At 44.4% G+C, this 13,143-nt stretch overlaps 1 protein-coding gene across 3 annotated transcripts; it reads right to left on the bottom strand.

Moving 5' to 3' along the window:
- Nucleotides 1-5,268: 5,268 nt before the first annotated feature.
- CD59 (CD59 molecule (CD59 blood group)) lies at nt 5,269-12,997 on the bottom strand. 3 transcript variants are annotated; one of them, XM_061462089.1, is made up of 4 exons: nt 12,923-12,997; nt 8,680-8,752; nt 7,941-8,042; nt 5,269-6,799 (listed from the first exon to the last, which is right to left on the bottom strand). In XM_061462089.1, the coding sequence occupies exons 1-4, from the start codon at nt 12,980-12,982 to the stop codon at nt 6,606-6,608; spliced, it is 429 nt and encodes a 142-aa protein (XP_061318073.1). In that variant the 5' UTR covers nt 12,983-12,997; the 3' UTR covers nt 5,269-6,605. The 3 variants fall into 3 exon arrangements, with proteins under 3 accessions (XP_061318073.1, XP_061318075.1, XP_061318074.1); XM_061462091.1 differs by lacking the exon at nt 12,923-12,997 and adding an exon at nt 11,097-11,206; XM_061462090.1 differs by lacking the exon at nt 12,923-12,997 and adding an exon at nt 10,451-10,588.
- Between the last annotated feature and the right edge of the window lie 146 nt (nt 12,998-13,143).

Here is a 13,143-nt window from a genome sequence, read left to right as displayed (position 1 = left end):
CAGCATCTGGCACTGTCTGGTTTCTGGTGAGCCCCAGCTGCAGCCCCAGCATTTACCAGACACGCATCAGTTCATCCTATAGCACATGGAACAGAGAATAAGTCTTAATTTACAGGAGACCGCAACATTACAATGACTGGGAACAGGAAGGAAGCAGCCCATCAGACTTTAAAACTGATTAGATTTCAAGACGCAGTTATCGTTTTAATCACTTTAATCTTGTCCTGGTGCAATGCTGCAGACTACCTCCATTCATTTCAGATTTGAGCTAAATGATTGTACCGCATTGTGTGTGTTCTCATCTGTGCCTTCACTGTTTAGGAATATGACAGATGATGATGATGGGTGCCTGAAGTCCTCTGGAAGACATTAGCATCTCTGGAAATAGGAGTCTGAAACGAACTACAGCACTACAGGCTTGAATGCGTCACAGAGCACTCATGAGAATAAAGGTTTCTTTGGGGCTCATGCAAATGGTGCACCCTCAAGACACTGTTGGGCAAGGTAGTGAGTCAAAAATATTGTGCATTTTAATGAAACCCAAAGGAAACTTAAGCCAATATTCTCATTACTACACTCCCTGATTAGGACTCCTCATGCATCCAGCAGAACACAAGGTAGACAGTCACATTTGATTATTTCTTGCTTCAGTCAATTTAGGTTTGCAGAGGTCTCCAAATACCAGAGTACATCTGACCACAACCTTCATTTACTCAACCTGTAACCTTCATGATTTTAGTCCCATCCTGCAGTATATCCATAGCTTGATTTTTCTTCCTCCAAACCTGCAGTTTGGAGGAGTAGCATCTCTGCATAGCTGTCAGAAAGGAGAAAATGAAACGAATGTGCTTCACTCTCAACCTCAGCCAGCAAACTGGTGGCTGCTTTAAATTATATCAAGCATCAAACCAGCCCTGTATAGTGAGAAATGGTGAAGTTATTATTCCTGAACAGCAGTGGCATGCCATGAATAACTCGGCTGACTCAGAATGGTGCTGGGATCTGAATTCCAAGAGCATCCAAACCAGTGCAAGATTCCTAATCACTTAAATAGAACCAACACTGGATCATGTGTAGAATTGTTCATATGCAGGATGGAGGGTTCAGATGCAATAGTCCGTAAGTCTGTCTATATCCAGGTAGTTTTTCCTCCTCCTTCATTTCTGAGCAGAGATTTTTCTGCAGTGTATCTGCAGTACTGAAATTCTGGTAACAACTGTTACAGCACAGCTGTCCTCACCCACGGCCAAATAAATACCCGGGGCTTTGAGGTAAAACCAAGAGCAGCAGAAGCAGAAGGTGGATGCAAAAAGACATCAATATAGAAGGCTTACACATAAAAAATTGGTCTCTGAGTGGAGCCTGCCCTGTGGTCTGCAGGAGGCAAGGATTACAGAATTTTTAGCTCTCCTGTATGGGGATGTGCATACAGAGTTGCCTGAGGGAACATGCTGTGTTTAGATCTCTGTTGCTTCATGTTTGCACCTGTATCATCATCTTAATTGACTCTCCAGAATTAGTTTCACCTTTCAGAAAGCTTTCTTTTCTGAAACATTGCTCCAAACATTTTTCTTCATTCATTCCACTAAAGTGAAAGAAATCAAAAACATGTTTCAGCTTTCCCTTTCTTAGGCTCCAAAACAGTTCTATCGAGGCTGTAAGTTGTCATATGACAATAAGAGATACAGCATATAAACCCATAGAGATAATATCATCTGCAGGTCTTCATTTTATCCCAATGTATAAATTATTCTTGGAAAGATGAGAGTGGAAATGACAACCTGCTTCTTCCACAGATACCACAGCCAATTAGATGCTTTCTTCTCCCTTCCTTAAATGCAGAATGTCCCACTAGTGCAACCCTGACATTGTTTTATCAGGTCAGTAAGCAGAGTACTAGTTTCTGCCCAAACACATGGGTCTCTTACAGATAACACTGGCTTGGATGTATAGACCCAGACTGCAGCCTAACTTTCCCGCTATGAAGCCAACCCTAGATCCAAGCCCCTTGGACATGTAGAGATCCAGACACGTCAAACTCTCTTCCAGCTGGAGCAACACTGCATTTAATATTAGGTAACAGCAGTATCCAGATGCCTCAGTTAGTGCAATAGTGACTTACTTAACATGCAGTTCTCTATTGGGACTACTTTATTATGTTAGCAATTCCTCCTTCTTTTGACAAAATAAAAGCTTCTTGCTGGTCAGCCTCCTCCTTCCTCTCACTGCAACAAGCAGTGGGAGGAAATTGCTTGCTCTTCTTATCTGTTTTTTCCCATGCATCTGCTTCTTTTCACAATTTCCTGAATCCTGAAATAGCAGAGCCATCCCACCTTAGTTTGATGAGTGAGAAGGTCTTGAGACAGGATAAAGCAAAATCCCTACCAACCAGGTATATCAGCCCTACATTCCCCCCAGTACCACAAGGCTTCCAAGCTCTCCACACCCAAGTTCAAGTCAAAGGACAACCTTGACAGCTACCTGACAGCTCCCTGCAGTCACCACCACGCAGAAGCAGAAAGCAGGATGAGAAACTGAAGGAGGAATTAATGGCAAAGACAGATCACAAGAACAAATTTCTGCACATGCTGCTTGCTGCTACTGCAGCTTACATCTTCTGGCTCCATCTTGTTCCTATAGGGAAAAATAACTCCTTTGTTAAACTGCACACACACACACTCCCATCCCCAGAAAAGCGATTCGTGGTTACCAGAGCAATGAATATTGAGAAGCAGATGCAGGGAAGAATAGTCATAGAATCATAGAATGGTTTGTGTTGGAAAGGATCTTAAGATCACGTAGTTCCAAGGTGATGCCTCACACTTTTAAACCATGTTGCCCAAGTCTCTGTCCAGCCTGGCCTTGAATACTGCCAGTGATGGAGCATTTACCACTTCTTTGGGCAGCATGCTCCAGTGCCTGAGCACCCTCACAGTATAGAACTTCTTCCTTATATCTAATCTGAACTTCCCCTGTTTAAGCTTAAACCCATTACCCTTTGTCCTATCGCTAAAGTTCTTGATGAAGAGTCCCTGATTAAGAGTCTTTGCTAATTAGATGGGCATTAGTGTAATTATGTGTGTTGGCAAAAAAAGCATGCTCAAAGGTACAGAGCTAAGGATGAGGTCTTAGTCATGCCACTAATTCAAAGCAGAGCACATCATTTACATAATTACAAAACAAACTAAAAGCCAAACCCACACAATAGTGGCAAGTTACCCAGCACTCACTGCAGAGAGACAAACACACTTGCATAGCAGCAGTTCACCTTGAAGATATTTTGCATTATCCTGTAGCTTGCAGGACACAGTTAAACCACACAAAACCCCTGGCATGTCCCAGTGAGGATGACCTAAACCTGGGAGTCCCTGGGGTTCAAGCGCCATTTTATGACACCCACTCCAAAGACTGGGAATGACCCAGGCAGTGGCACATCCTAGGGGTTGACCAGCTGGAAAGCTGCTTTGCAGAAAAGTATCCGGGTGAACACCAAATTAAACATGAGCCAGCAATGTGCCCTTGCTGCAGGGAAGACAAACAGTACCCTGGGCTGCATGAAGTAAAGTATTGCCAGTGGGTCAGGGAGAGTGTTCCTTCTCCTGAGCTCAGCACTTTGGGATATTCAAAAGCCACCTGGACATGGTCCTGGATAATTGGTTTTAGATCCCCTCCCTGAGCCCAGGGGTTTGGACCAGATACCTCCAGAGGTCCCTTCCAGCCTCAGCATTCTGAGATTTCCCACCAGTCCTTCAATTTCTGGCAATTAGTTGTCACAACCAGAAAAGAGAGAAATTCCAGTCTATCCAAAACCAGTGCTATAGTTAGGTATAAATAAGAGGCAAGACATTATCATACACATTAGCCCCACTGTTATATAGAGTGAAAAAATCACTAATGTCAGAACAGGGACAGATAAGTGAACAGTCACAACACTGGACCAAGGCTACACACACAAATGACCAGTTACTGCTACAGGAAAATTTCTAACAACCTAATGAGGGTTGTTTGTAGCTCAGAGCAAAGCTGGAGCTGTCTTTAAAGCATTTGCAAACATAAAGCAAACCCACTATTTGCACTGATGTGATACTAATATGTAGAATTGACCCCTGGTACCCTGTACTACAGTGTCTTACTGTCACTAAATGAAACTGTGTTTGATCTAAGGTCTTGATGGCTCTGGTTCCCCATCTCTGAGGTCTAGCCATCAAATCTGGATGTAACACAGCAACCCTGGGAGAAGTGCCAATGTTCAAGCAGCAGTCACTGTTCAGCTTTTTCTGCAGGACAGAGCTCACCAGGCAGCCATGCAGGCTCAGAAGACACAAATATATAGCAAACCGTGAAACCCTGCATCACCATTCAGCTTGTAAATGGCATGAGATGTGTTTCAGCCTACATAATTAATCTGCCTTTCCCAGGAGAGGGACACAAGGGATATTTTTCCACTTGAAATCTAGTCATATTTCTTTAGAAATTGTTTGCTATCATAGAAAAATTCTTTTCCTGTGCCACATGCATTCTCCCCAGGAGAATCAAACAACATTCCTACTAATCTTTGTAAAAGAAGTGGCCTTCTACAGTGCAAACTACAAGGATTCATTGCTCAAGCTGCTTCTAGAAGAGAAAGGAAGGAGAAATAGGATAGATTAGACAAGTGTTCAAGGCTACCAAAAACCAAATACCAAAACTATTCAAGCTATTCTCAGAGGCAAAATAGAGCTTCTTTTTGCCCTTCTTAAAAAGAAAAAAGAATATTTTATGTATGCAATTAAACAGGTTTAAAAGTGCCAACCATCAGAAGAGAGACACTGACAACATAATAGAGCAAAAATGGTGCAACTGGGATGGTTTAAACATAAGGAATTTATCAGCTCGTCTAACACAAGATACCTTCTCTGCTACAAACCTCCCCCCAACTCTATATTGAGTCGGTGCTTTAATACCACTTTTTCATCTCAAATGAACAAGAGGTAGTAACAAATGGTGGTGCCTTAGTGGAAAAAGCCACTGTGCACAACTTACTGTCTTCTAAGGGTCTGCTTTTGTTAACCAGATGGAACCAAAAAGATGTAAGGACAAAAAGAATGGGAAATCAGGGACTATTTCCTTCTTTCTTCCTTGTGTCCAGCCTGCATCCATCTCTCCTCTTTTAGTTTAAAACCATGACCCCTTTTTCCATCAAGCAGCTCCTAAATCAAATAACCACTACCAAAACTGAGCACACCTGTACATAGCTGGAAGTGCTGACAAATAACCACGCTCTCCACATTTTCTTTTTTCACATTTTTATTAATCAAAGACAGTATGACTTATGTATTTTGAGTGATCAGAGATAGCCCAGAATACTTTCATAGCTAACAGAAGCTTAACCAAAAGATACATTGCAGAATACGTTGTGGATTTGGAGTAACACCCTTGTTATGGCGAACTGGTGTTGCTGGCACCCTGCACAGCACAAGCAGGGGTCCTCGGGAAGAGAATATCTCACTGGGAATGGACCACAACTCCTGCAGGGACATGCCAAGAGCTCCAGAAGACAAAAAGGAGAACCTGGCAGTGTACCTGACTGAGAGGGTCCCTAAATACCAGAGGAGTGTCAAAGCTCTGTGTCTACCTCTGAGGCAGAGCAATTACAGAGTATTTCAGCTCCAGACCCCTTACACATACAAACTGAGCGGGTTTTATTCATGCTATATAAATACATGTCAAGTTTGCATTGGCATTTATAGTGTTGCATAAAGGTCAAAATAGAAAGTTCTGCAAGGTTTTGTTTAATACTCTTAGGTGAGAGCTTGAAGGGTTATGTGTGGGGAAAATAAACTAGATCTGCCACTTCAGTTCCTTAGCATTTTAGAAATCATTTTCAGTGTACCAATAAGCATGCAAAGCACATGCTTACTTAAAATCTTAGACATGGATAAAGTATAAGGGGGAAAAAAAATACTCAAAAAGAAGCTGGCACATGTTGTCTGCACGCTTGCCGAAATAGAAAAAGAGTGTTTCTCACTTACAGCATTATTTTGGTTTTGGTTTAAGAAATGTAGATGCTTTCTCCCAAAATAAACAGTGCTCACAAGGTCGTATCATTGTCTTGTAAAAACATTACAGTGACAGGAACAAAGAGCCTATATCACTTGAAACTAAATATTCCCATCCTCATCATGAAGACTGAAGCAAGTTTATACTTAATGATCCAACACTTCTTGTGCTGAGGGCAAATCCACTGCAATAATTACAATTTATGGGATGGTAAGAAATAATAGTTTTTCAGCATTAAACTTAAGAGTATTCCTTCCCTCTCACATCACCCACTGAAGTTTACCAGGGCTCTCCACAAGATAACACTACTTCATAGCAAGTTATTTCCCCCATGAATAGGGCAGGCCAAAATACCTGAATTCATTGTAACTGGTAACAAGCTAAATCTCCTTCCCGTGAATAACGACAATGATTTAACAGATAGAACCTTAGGAAAGAGCATTTAAAATTAAAAGGGAATATTTCTGCCCACTGTTAGGAACTGCAAATGTGAGAAGTACAATTCAGAAAAGAGTAATGATTTAGTGTAATTTCAGCTTGAAAGTACAGCATAGAAATGAGGATTGTTACAGGAGCATCCAGAACATGGTCAGTACAGAGGCAATACTGAAGGCTGCTTTGTTAAGCCCAGGAATTGCACTCTCATTGCACAAGTCGTGTTGGCAGCAAAAGAAATCAAAATTATCCAACTGGAAGAATTCAGCAATATCATTCATACTGCACTGGGATGCCTTCCAGCAGGAGGAGGTTCTCAATTTACCTACAAAAGAAATTAAACAGATTAAAAGAATATTGAAAACAATAGTAGGTTTGGGACAGAGAATCACTGCCTACAAGCGCATGGTTCTGCCTCTCAGATATCTTTTAGCCATAGGTTGAGAAAGATTTCTACCTCAAGCTAACCAGTGCTACCAATTCAGCCCAAATGACCAGCTGGGTGATACAGGGGGGAGTTTGAGTGATGCCTGCTCTGGGGCTCCTGACAGAGATGGACAGTCTAGCACCATCTAGCTCAACTTGCACTGTTCTTGCATTGTCCTACAGCATGGCCATTCTCCCTCCACAAAACTCAATAACTCAAGTTAGTTTTTGTTCTGAAAACAAATCCCATCGGATCTGAGCAGTGCTATTTCCAGAAGCAATATGTGAAGAGAGAGCTTGAAGAGCCCTCGCCTTTCTCACTCATTTCCCTGGACACCACAAATCAAGCAGCTCATCTTCCATCTCCCCCAGCTTGACACCTCAAGTACACAACTCGTGACTCCAACAATGGACAGGCTGAGTGCTAGAAAACAGATTGAGCTCACGGGAAACAGCAAAAAGAGAAAATCTCTTAGGTTGCAAGCAGCATGGAGCAGCATCCTGGTCCAGGCACATTAGAAGCTTCCTTTCTCAATGCCAAGTCATGAGCTTTACGAGGGACCATCCCAGGGAATGGAGCAGTCCCATTCCATACTGACTCCCACTGTCCAAAGCCAGCCAAGCATCTTTCTAGAGCAGAGGAAACCAGTTGGGGAAGCAAGAGATTATTGCACTTGACTTGGTACTTCCATTTTTCCAATGAAACTCCTGTCACTGGCAGTAAAAGAGCTACTGAAATGTTATTTAACAAGAACATTAACTCTACACCCCGAATATCCTTGACCATCTTCCTCATGGTTTGTTTTGTAGTTTTGTTTTAATTCTGGATATAAAGCTATCCTTGTATATGCCTGTCCAAGTATAAATCAGCTAAATCATCATCTTATTTATCAGTTGCTTGGATATAAGCATGACCCTCAAAAACATTCACAACCATCTTTTGAGCAAGGATAAGAAATGCGTGCTAAGGCCAGATTAGAAGCATAGAGGCAATGAAAACTGATATAACCATGTTTATTTTAGGGCTGCAGGATACATACCGAATTTCATCTGCAAGCAAGTATCTTCAGTTGCTAAGCAAGTACTATTGGTCTTGCACAAGGAAGGGCTGTTCTCGCAGTGGTAACACCTTAAGGCATAACCTAAGGAGACAAGGGTTTACCTTTACTGAATAATGAAGGACTGAGACTGCAGCAGCATTAAAAAGGGAAAAGAGAATAATCACTCTCTGCATCTGTCACAAAACGTATGCCTGGTTGTTAAACCCAAGGCTTAAGCTAAAATTCACCAGCTTTCGTCAGTGTACAAATGAGACTGGCAGTTCTGAAAGGAAGATTTTTGAAGCCTGCACTTACATCATCTTTAAACTCACTTACCTTCATGTGCCTGCAGAGCAATGTATTTGCTTCTTTTATCTACTCTTAAATCCTGCCTTTTCCAAAAGGACAGACAAGAGACACTTCCAGCAGCTTTATTCTATCCCTTTTTTATTCCACCTCATTTCTCTCCTGCCATACACCACATTTTCAACATACACAACAGGAACTGACCCTTCCAGCTGCAAAACAATGGTCTGCTGCCATATTAAGCAGCAACATATTCAGCACCTGATTCTTCTGACCAAAGACACCCAGCAACAGAAACTAAGCCCTACTTTGACAGTTACTGTCGTTGCCCAAAGCGGTATTAAATGATCCAGGCTGCCCCGTTTATTTTTTCCATGATTTCCTCAGCCCCTGTAACAACGTTATATCAGGAAAGTAGCTCCCTTGTACTCACCAGAAGTACAAAAAGCAATCAGGACAATGCAGGCGGTCACCAGGATGCAGTTCATCTTGGTCATGATTCTTCCCTAATATGAAGGCATAAATAACAGGCATAAAGGCATGGAACAAACAAACATGTAACGATGGAATACGTTACACATTCCATTCAAAAGGCACATGAAACTAGCAAAATACATAGTGAGGAACTGAGGGTTAAAGACTTGATTCAATGGAGAACTGGCCAGGAAAACCAGTGAAAGGAAAGACAGAAACATAACTGCACTTTACAAGAGAAGGTTTTTATTCTGAGAACAGTATTTTTGTCTCAAGAGCTGAGATTTGAGCCCTGACAGGCTGCAGATGGGTCTCCTTCTCCCTTTGATTACACCATTCAACAGGTCTTTTTATTTCTAAGAGCTACAAATGCACTTAATAACATAAAAGACCATTTAGGTCTCAAATACTTTTTTCTTTCACAGCAATTCCCATAACCCTGGAGCCAGGCTGGCCTCCTTTCTTCTCTCTCATGGGGTTGCAAGGGATTTGTCTGTATTAAGGGGTGTTTTGCCTCTCCTCTCCCCAAATTTCTCCCTTTCACTGGGGGACCAACACATGCAATAACCCACTAAGTAACTGCAGCCATAGCTCAAGTCCTCCACAATTACTGTCATCATACTACTAAAATATCTCTGCTGTCGCAAAGAACAGGCTATTCAGACCATGTATAGAGCAGATACAGGAGGCTGAGAGGGCAAGAAGGACCATACTTGTGCTGAAAGGACATGATTTGATGTTTGTCTTCAAAGCCCTAGTGGGTTTGGAAGTCCAAAAGGATTAAAGACATTCAGGTAACATGATTCACCTATAAAACTGCAGTGATACAGCCACATCACTGCTTTGACCCTGTTAGTACCACTTGAAGCTATTTCTACACGCAGTTAGAGTCTGGCACGGCCGACCATAACCATGCTGGGATGGAGCTTTTTCCTCCCAGAAGACTGACTGTGGGCTTAAAAAAAAATGTTTTCATAATAAAATAAAACTGAAATCCTCAACCTTAAGTAGTTAATTCTGTTACTGGCCAAAAAAACAACCCCAAAACAGCAACCCACCCAACAAACAAAACCACTGACATTTTCCTGTCTGTACAACCTACTGTCGAGCAGGAAAACCAAGAAAAACAAAACCATAATGTTCAGGATGAGGTGATTTTTCTGGGGTAAACAACTCTATGAGAAGCCTTTTCCAGACCAGAGGCTCATCCCACAGTGACGTGAATCTGCAGGAGGGCCGTTAGTCTGGTGGTTAAAGCAAGAGCCATCCTGGACGACAACCAGCATCATGCTGGGAACCTCTCCATCTTTCAGGAGCCCTCAGGCACCCAGTGGTGTCAGCAGATTAAACTGGGTTTGTCTTTTAGCCAAACCAAATCATCACCAGAAAAAACAGAAGGCAGATTAATAAAAAGCATCGCAGCCAACACAAGAGCTTTGTCAGGAGTAATTCAACCTATCCATTTTCTGTGAAATGGCTAAATTTTTCTTTTACTTCAGAGATGAGACAATGAAATTTGGGCTCTAAAAAAGTGCATATATATATAGAGAAACAGAAATTCACAACGTGGCTTAAAAGAAACAACACAGAAAACAATTCCTAAACTGAATGTTCTAAACTGCTGTTTTGACTCGAGCATCTGACCAGTCTCCGTAGCAAGAAATAACAACTGCAACAGCGCGGAGGACTTACTGCCTTGCTTGTGAAGCAGAATTTCTCTGCAGTCCCACCTGGGAGGCAGCAGCCGTTACACACCAGGCTGCTGCTTCCATCAGCACCTTCAAGCAGGCAAGGGAAGGACGACCCGGACCAGGAGCCGCGGTCCCGGGGGGCCCGGGGTAGCTCCTGGGGATGCCACCGCTTCTCTTGCCGCGGTACCCCGCAGCCGGCAAGGGCCCCACATATGCAGCCTGGCTTCCTCACGGCTCTTTTAGAGCCACTTCCCCCCACTACCCCAGCCCCGGGGTCCCCCGCAGCGGTCGCGGTCCCGGTCCACGGCCGGAGCCCCGCCGCAGCCCGCCCCGCTTAGCGCACTGCGGTGCTACCGCCGTGACTCAGACCCGAGGGCAGTCCCCTGTACGAAAACCATCACCGCCACACCGGTTAATGGGTACAAACGCAGATTTCCACCCAAAACATGCCCCCCTCCCAGTTCCTAGGAAAAACTCTACTTCCCACGCCCCCCCCGCTCATCCCCACTGAGGACTTGTCCTTCTGCTCTCTCGTCTCCCCTGACCACCGTTTCCCCTTGGTAGGCTCCCGTCAAGACGGGGGCTGGCCCCCAGTCTCCCAGCGCCCCGACAAGGCGAAGGGCACCGGGCTTCCTCCGCTCCTCCGGGACACGACCCGGTCCGGAGCCGCCCGCCCCATCCTCACCTGCTGCCGGCCAGCACCGCTCTGCCTGCCGGGCACGGGATGCGGGGCGGTCTGCAGCGCCCGGCTGGGCCAGCCCCGGGGCGGAGCTGCGGCCTTGGCCCTGCCCTGGCGCCGCGGGCAGTGCGGGAGGAGCGGTGCCGTGCGGCGGGAGCGACCTCTCGTCGCGTGGGGCTCGCACGGGCCGTGCAAAGTTGGCCGCAGGCAGGGGCACGCCGCAGGGCTGGGGGTAACGGTGCGCGGCGCCGCTGGTTCGCGTAGAACCATAGAATCAGCCAGGCTGGAAAAGACCTTTAGGATCAACCGTTCCCCAGCACTGCCAAGGCCACCACTATCCCATGGCACTGAGGCCTCGTCTCCACGGTGTGTGAACACTTGCAGACAGTGACTCCAGCCCCAGAACCACAATGGCCAGTAGGCCACTGCTCCTGAGGTGGACAGGGCAATGAAGTAGGCTAGGGGGATTGATGAGAATCACTCGTTACCTTCTACTACTTTCTTCCCAGTGCAAGATGCGGCCGTGCCCATCATACATCCCCAGATGTGGTTAAATAAGTGTGCGAGTTAATAGACAGGGCTAAGGAAAATGATGAAGAGTCTTAGAACAAACAAAAGGAAGGCACCGGGAATGGAAAGTGGCAGTTTCCTCCAGAGGTAGCTGAATACTGCTAAACATTCCCAACCTGGAAAATCATTGGAGAGCAACAGAAATGTGACTGAGAACACCCAAAGTGGGTTTTGCTGTATTAAGAGATTATAACCAGCACTATCTAGAAAAAGACATTGAGCGCAGGCTCGAGTGCAAGATGAAATCCCTGTAACTACCAGTTGTACTTAAAAAGGTGCTCTGGGTTTATTTTTGTTGCCACAAGTACCAGTCCATTCATTAAACCTAAAATAAACCCAGAAACACTGGGATCTTAAACCACCTTCCCTTGGTGTGTCAAATCACGCTCCCTTGGCATGTCCCAACTGAGTTATCAGTCAGCTCAGTCTATGATCTATATGTCTTTAGGGTTTTACCTCTGTTTAAGCCATAAATAAAAGCAAAGGGATGTCAGAATAAGATGCTTTGGGTTGTTATATGCAACTTACTGACAATCCACTCAATTAAGACCCGATATTAAACTCCCCCCTTAATTTATTAGTTCAGTTTGGAAACTTTGTACTGAAGAACTGGGAATGAGGAACTTCAGCCACAGCTGAACATTCACCTGTTTTCCCTTCCCAAAATCTGGGGTCAGCTCCTCCCAGGCAGGATACATTTATCTCCATCATCACCGATATATGGTATTTCCACCTCACATTCCTTGCATAGATGATGAGAAATTCCTTGAAACAATGACAGGAAAAAAAACCCAGCACCAGAATAACTTGCACAGCAACTTTGGGGTTGGTTTTATTTACCACTAGCTGGCACACCACTTGTTTTTCCTCTCATGTGATGCAGTCACAGCAAGGAAATGGTAGCCAAAAGTTCTCCCCATTAAAGCATCCAGCCAGCAAAAGCCCACAAACCCAGTTTTCCAGGTACAGAAAAAGAACTGGATTAGATATGAATTTGTGTTGGCTGTGCTATGGTTTTAACCATATTTTGAGTTCACAGATGTTCAACAAGGCTCATTGTAGCTTGAAACATCAAGTCTTAACCAAGCATCAGTATCACAGTATGAGAGTCAGAAGCCAACAGAACTTCAGGCTGAACCTGAATTTGGCAGCTGAAGGGAATGACATGGATACATCTCAGTCTATGTACACACATATGGTACCAACCACAGAAGTGTTCAAGGTGTTGGGTACACTGTGGTGGCAATTCACAGCACACCTACCTGCTGCCTGTCTGCTGGGTCAGTGAAGTGCTCTTCTTCCAACGCAGGACCTCGAGTCATTTCTCTCCTGCTTTCCCAGTGAAGATTTCCACTGTGCTGGCAGATATAACTGATGCCTTGTTTTCTCCTTGTTTTCTTATCCACTTCTCTTTCATGCCAAGCTGGCTTGAGCTTTGGTTTTGGGTGGGGTGAGGAGAACCACCAGCCCTACTTCGAATGCA

Source organism: Pezoporus flaviventris, unplaced genomic scaffold (assembly GCF_033815535.1).
Source record: "Pezoporus flaviventris isolate CSIRO_AGI_PZ_B2104156 unplaced genomic scaffold, CSIRO_AGI_Pfla_v1 ptg000035l, whole genome shotgun sequence".
Taxonomy (NCBI): Eukaryota; Metazoa; Chordata; class Aves; order Psittaciformes; family Psittacidae; genus Pezoporus; species Pezoporus flaviventris.
Note: the sequence above shows the minus strand (reverse complement) of the source record. Positions and strands in the feature narration are given on the sequence as shown.

Bases quoted from the DNA above. Each gene is read 5' to 3' on its own strand.
- CD59 (XM_061462089.1), bottom strand. From the start codon at position 12,982: ATGACTCGAGGTCCTGCGTTGGAAGAAGAGCACTTCACTGACCCAGCA. The intron at 8,753-12,922 runs GTAGGTGTGCTG...CCTTCATATTAG, and splicing joins ACCCAGCAGACAGGCAGCAG to GGAAGAATCATGACCAAGAT. The intron at 6,800-7,940 runs GTATGTATCCTG...TTTCTTTTGTAG, and splicing joins TTGCTTGCAGATGAAATTCG to GTAAATTGAGAACCTCCTCC.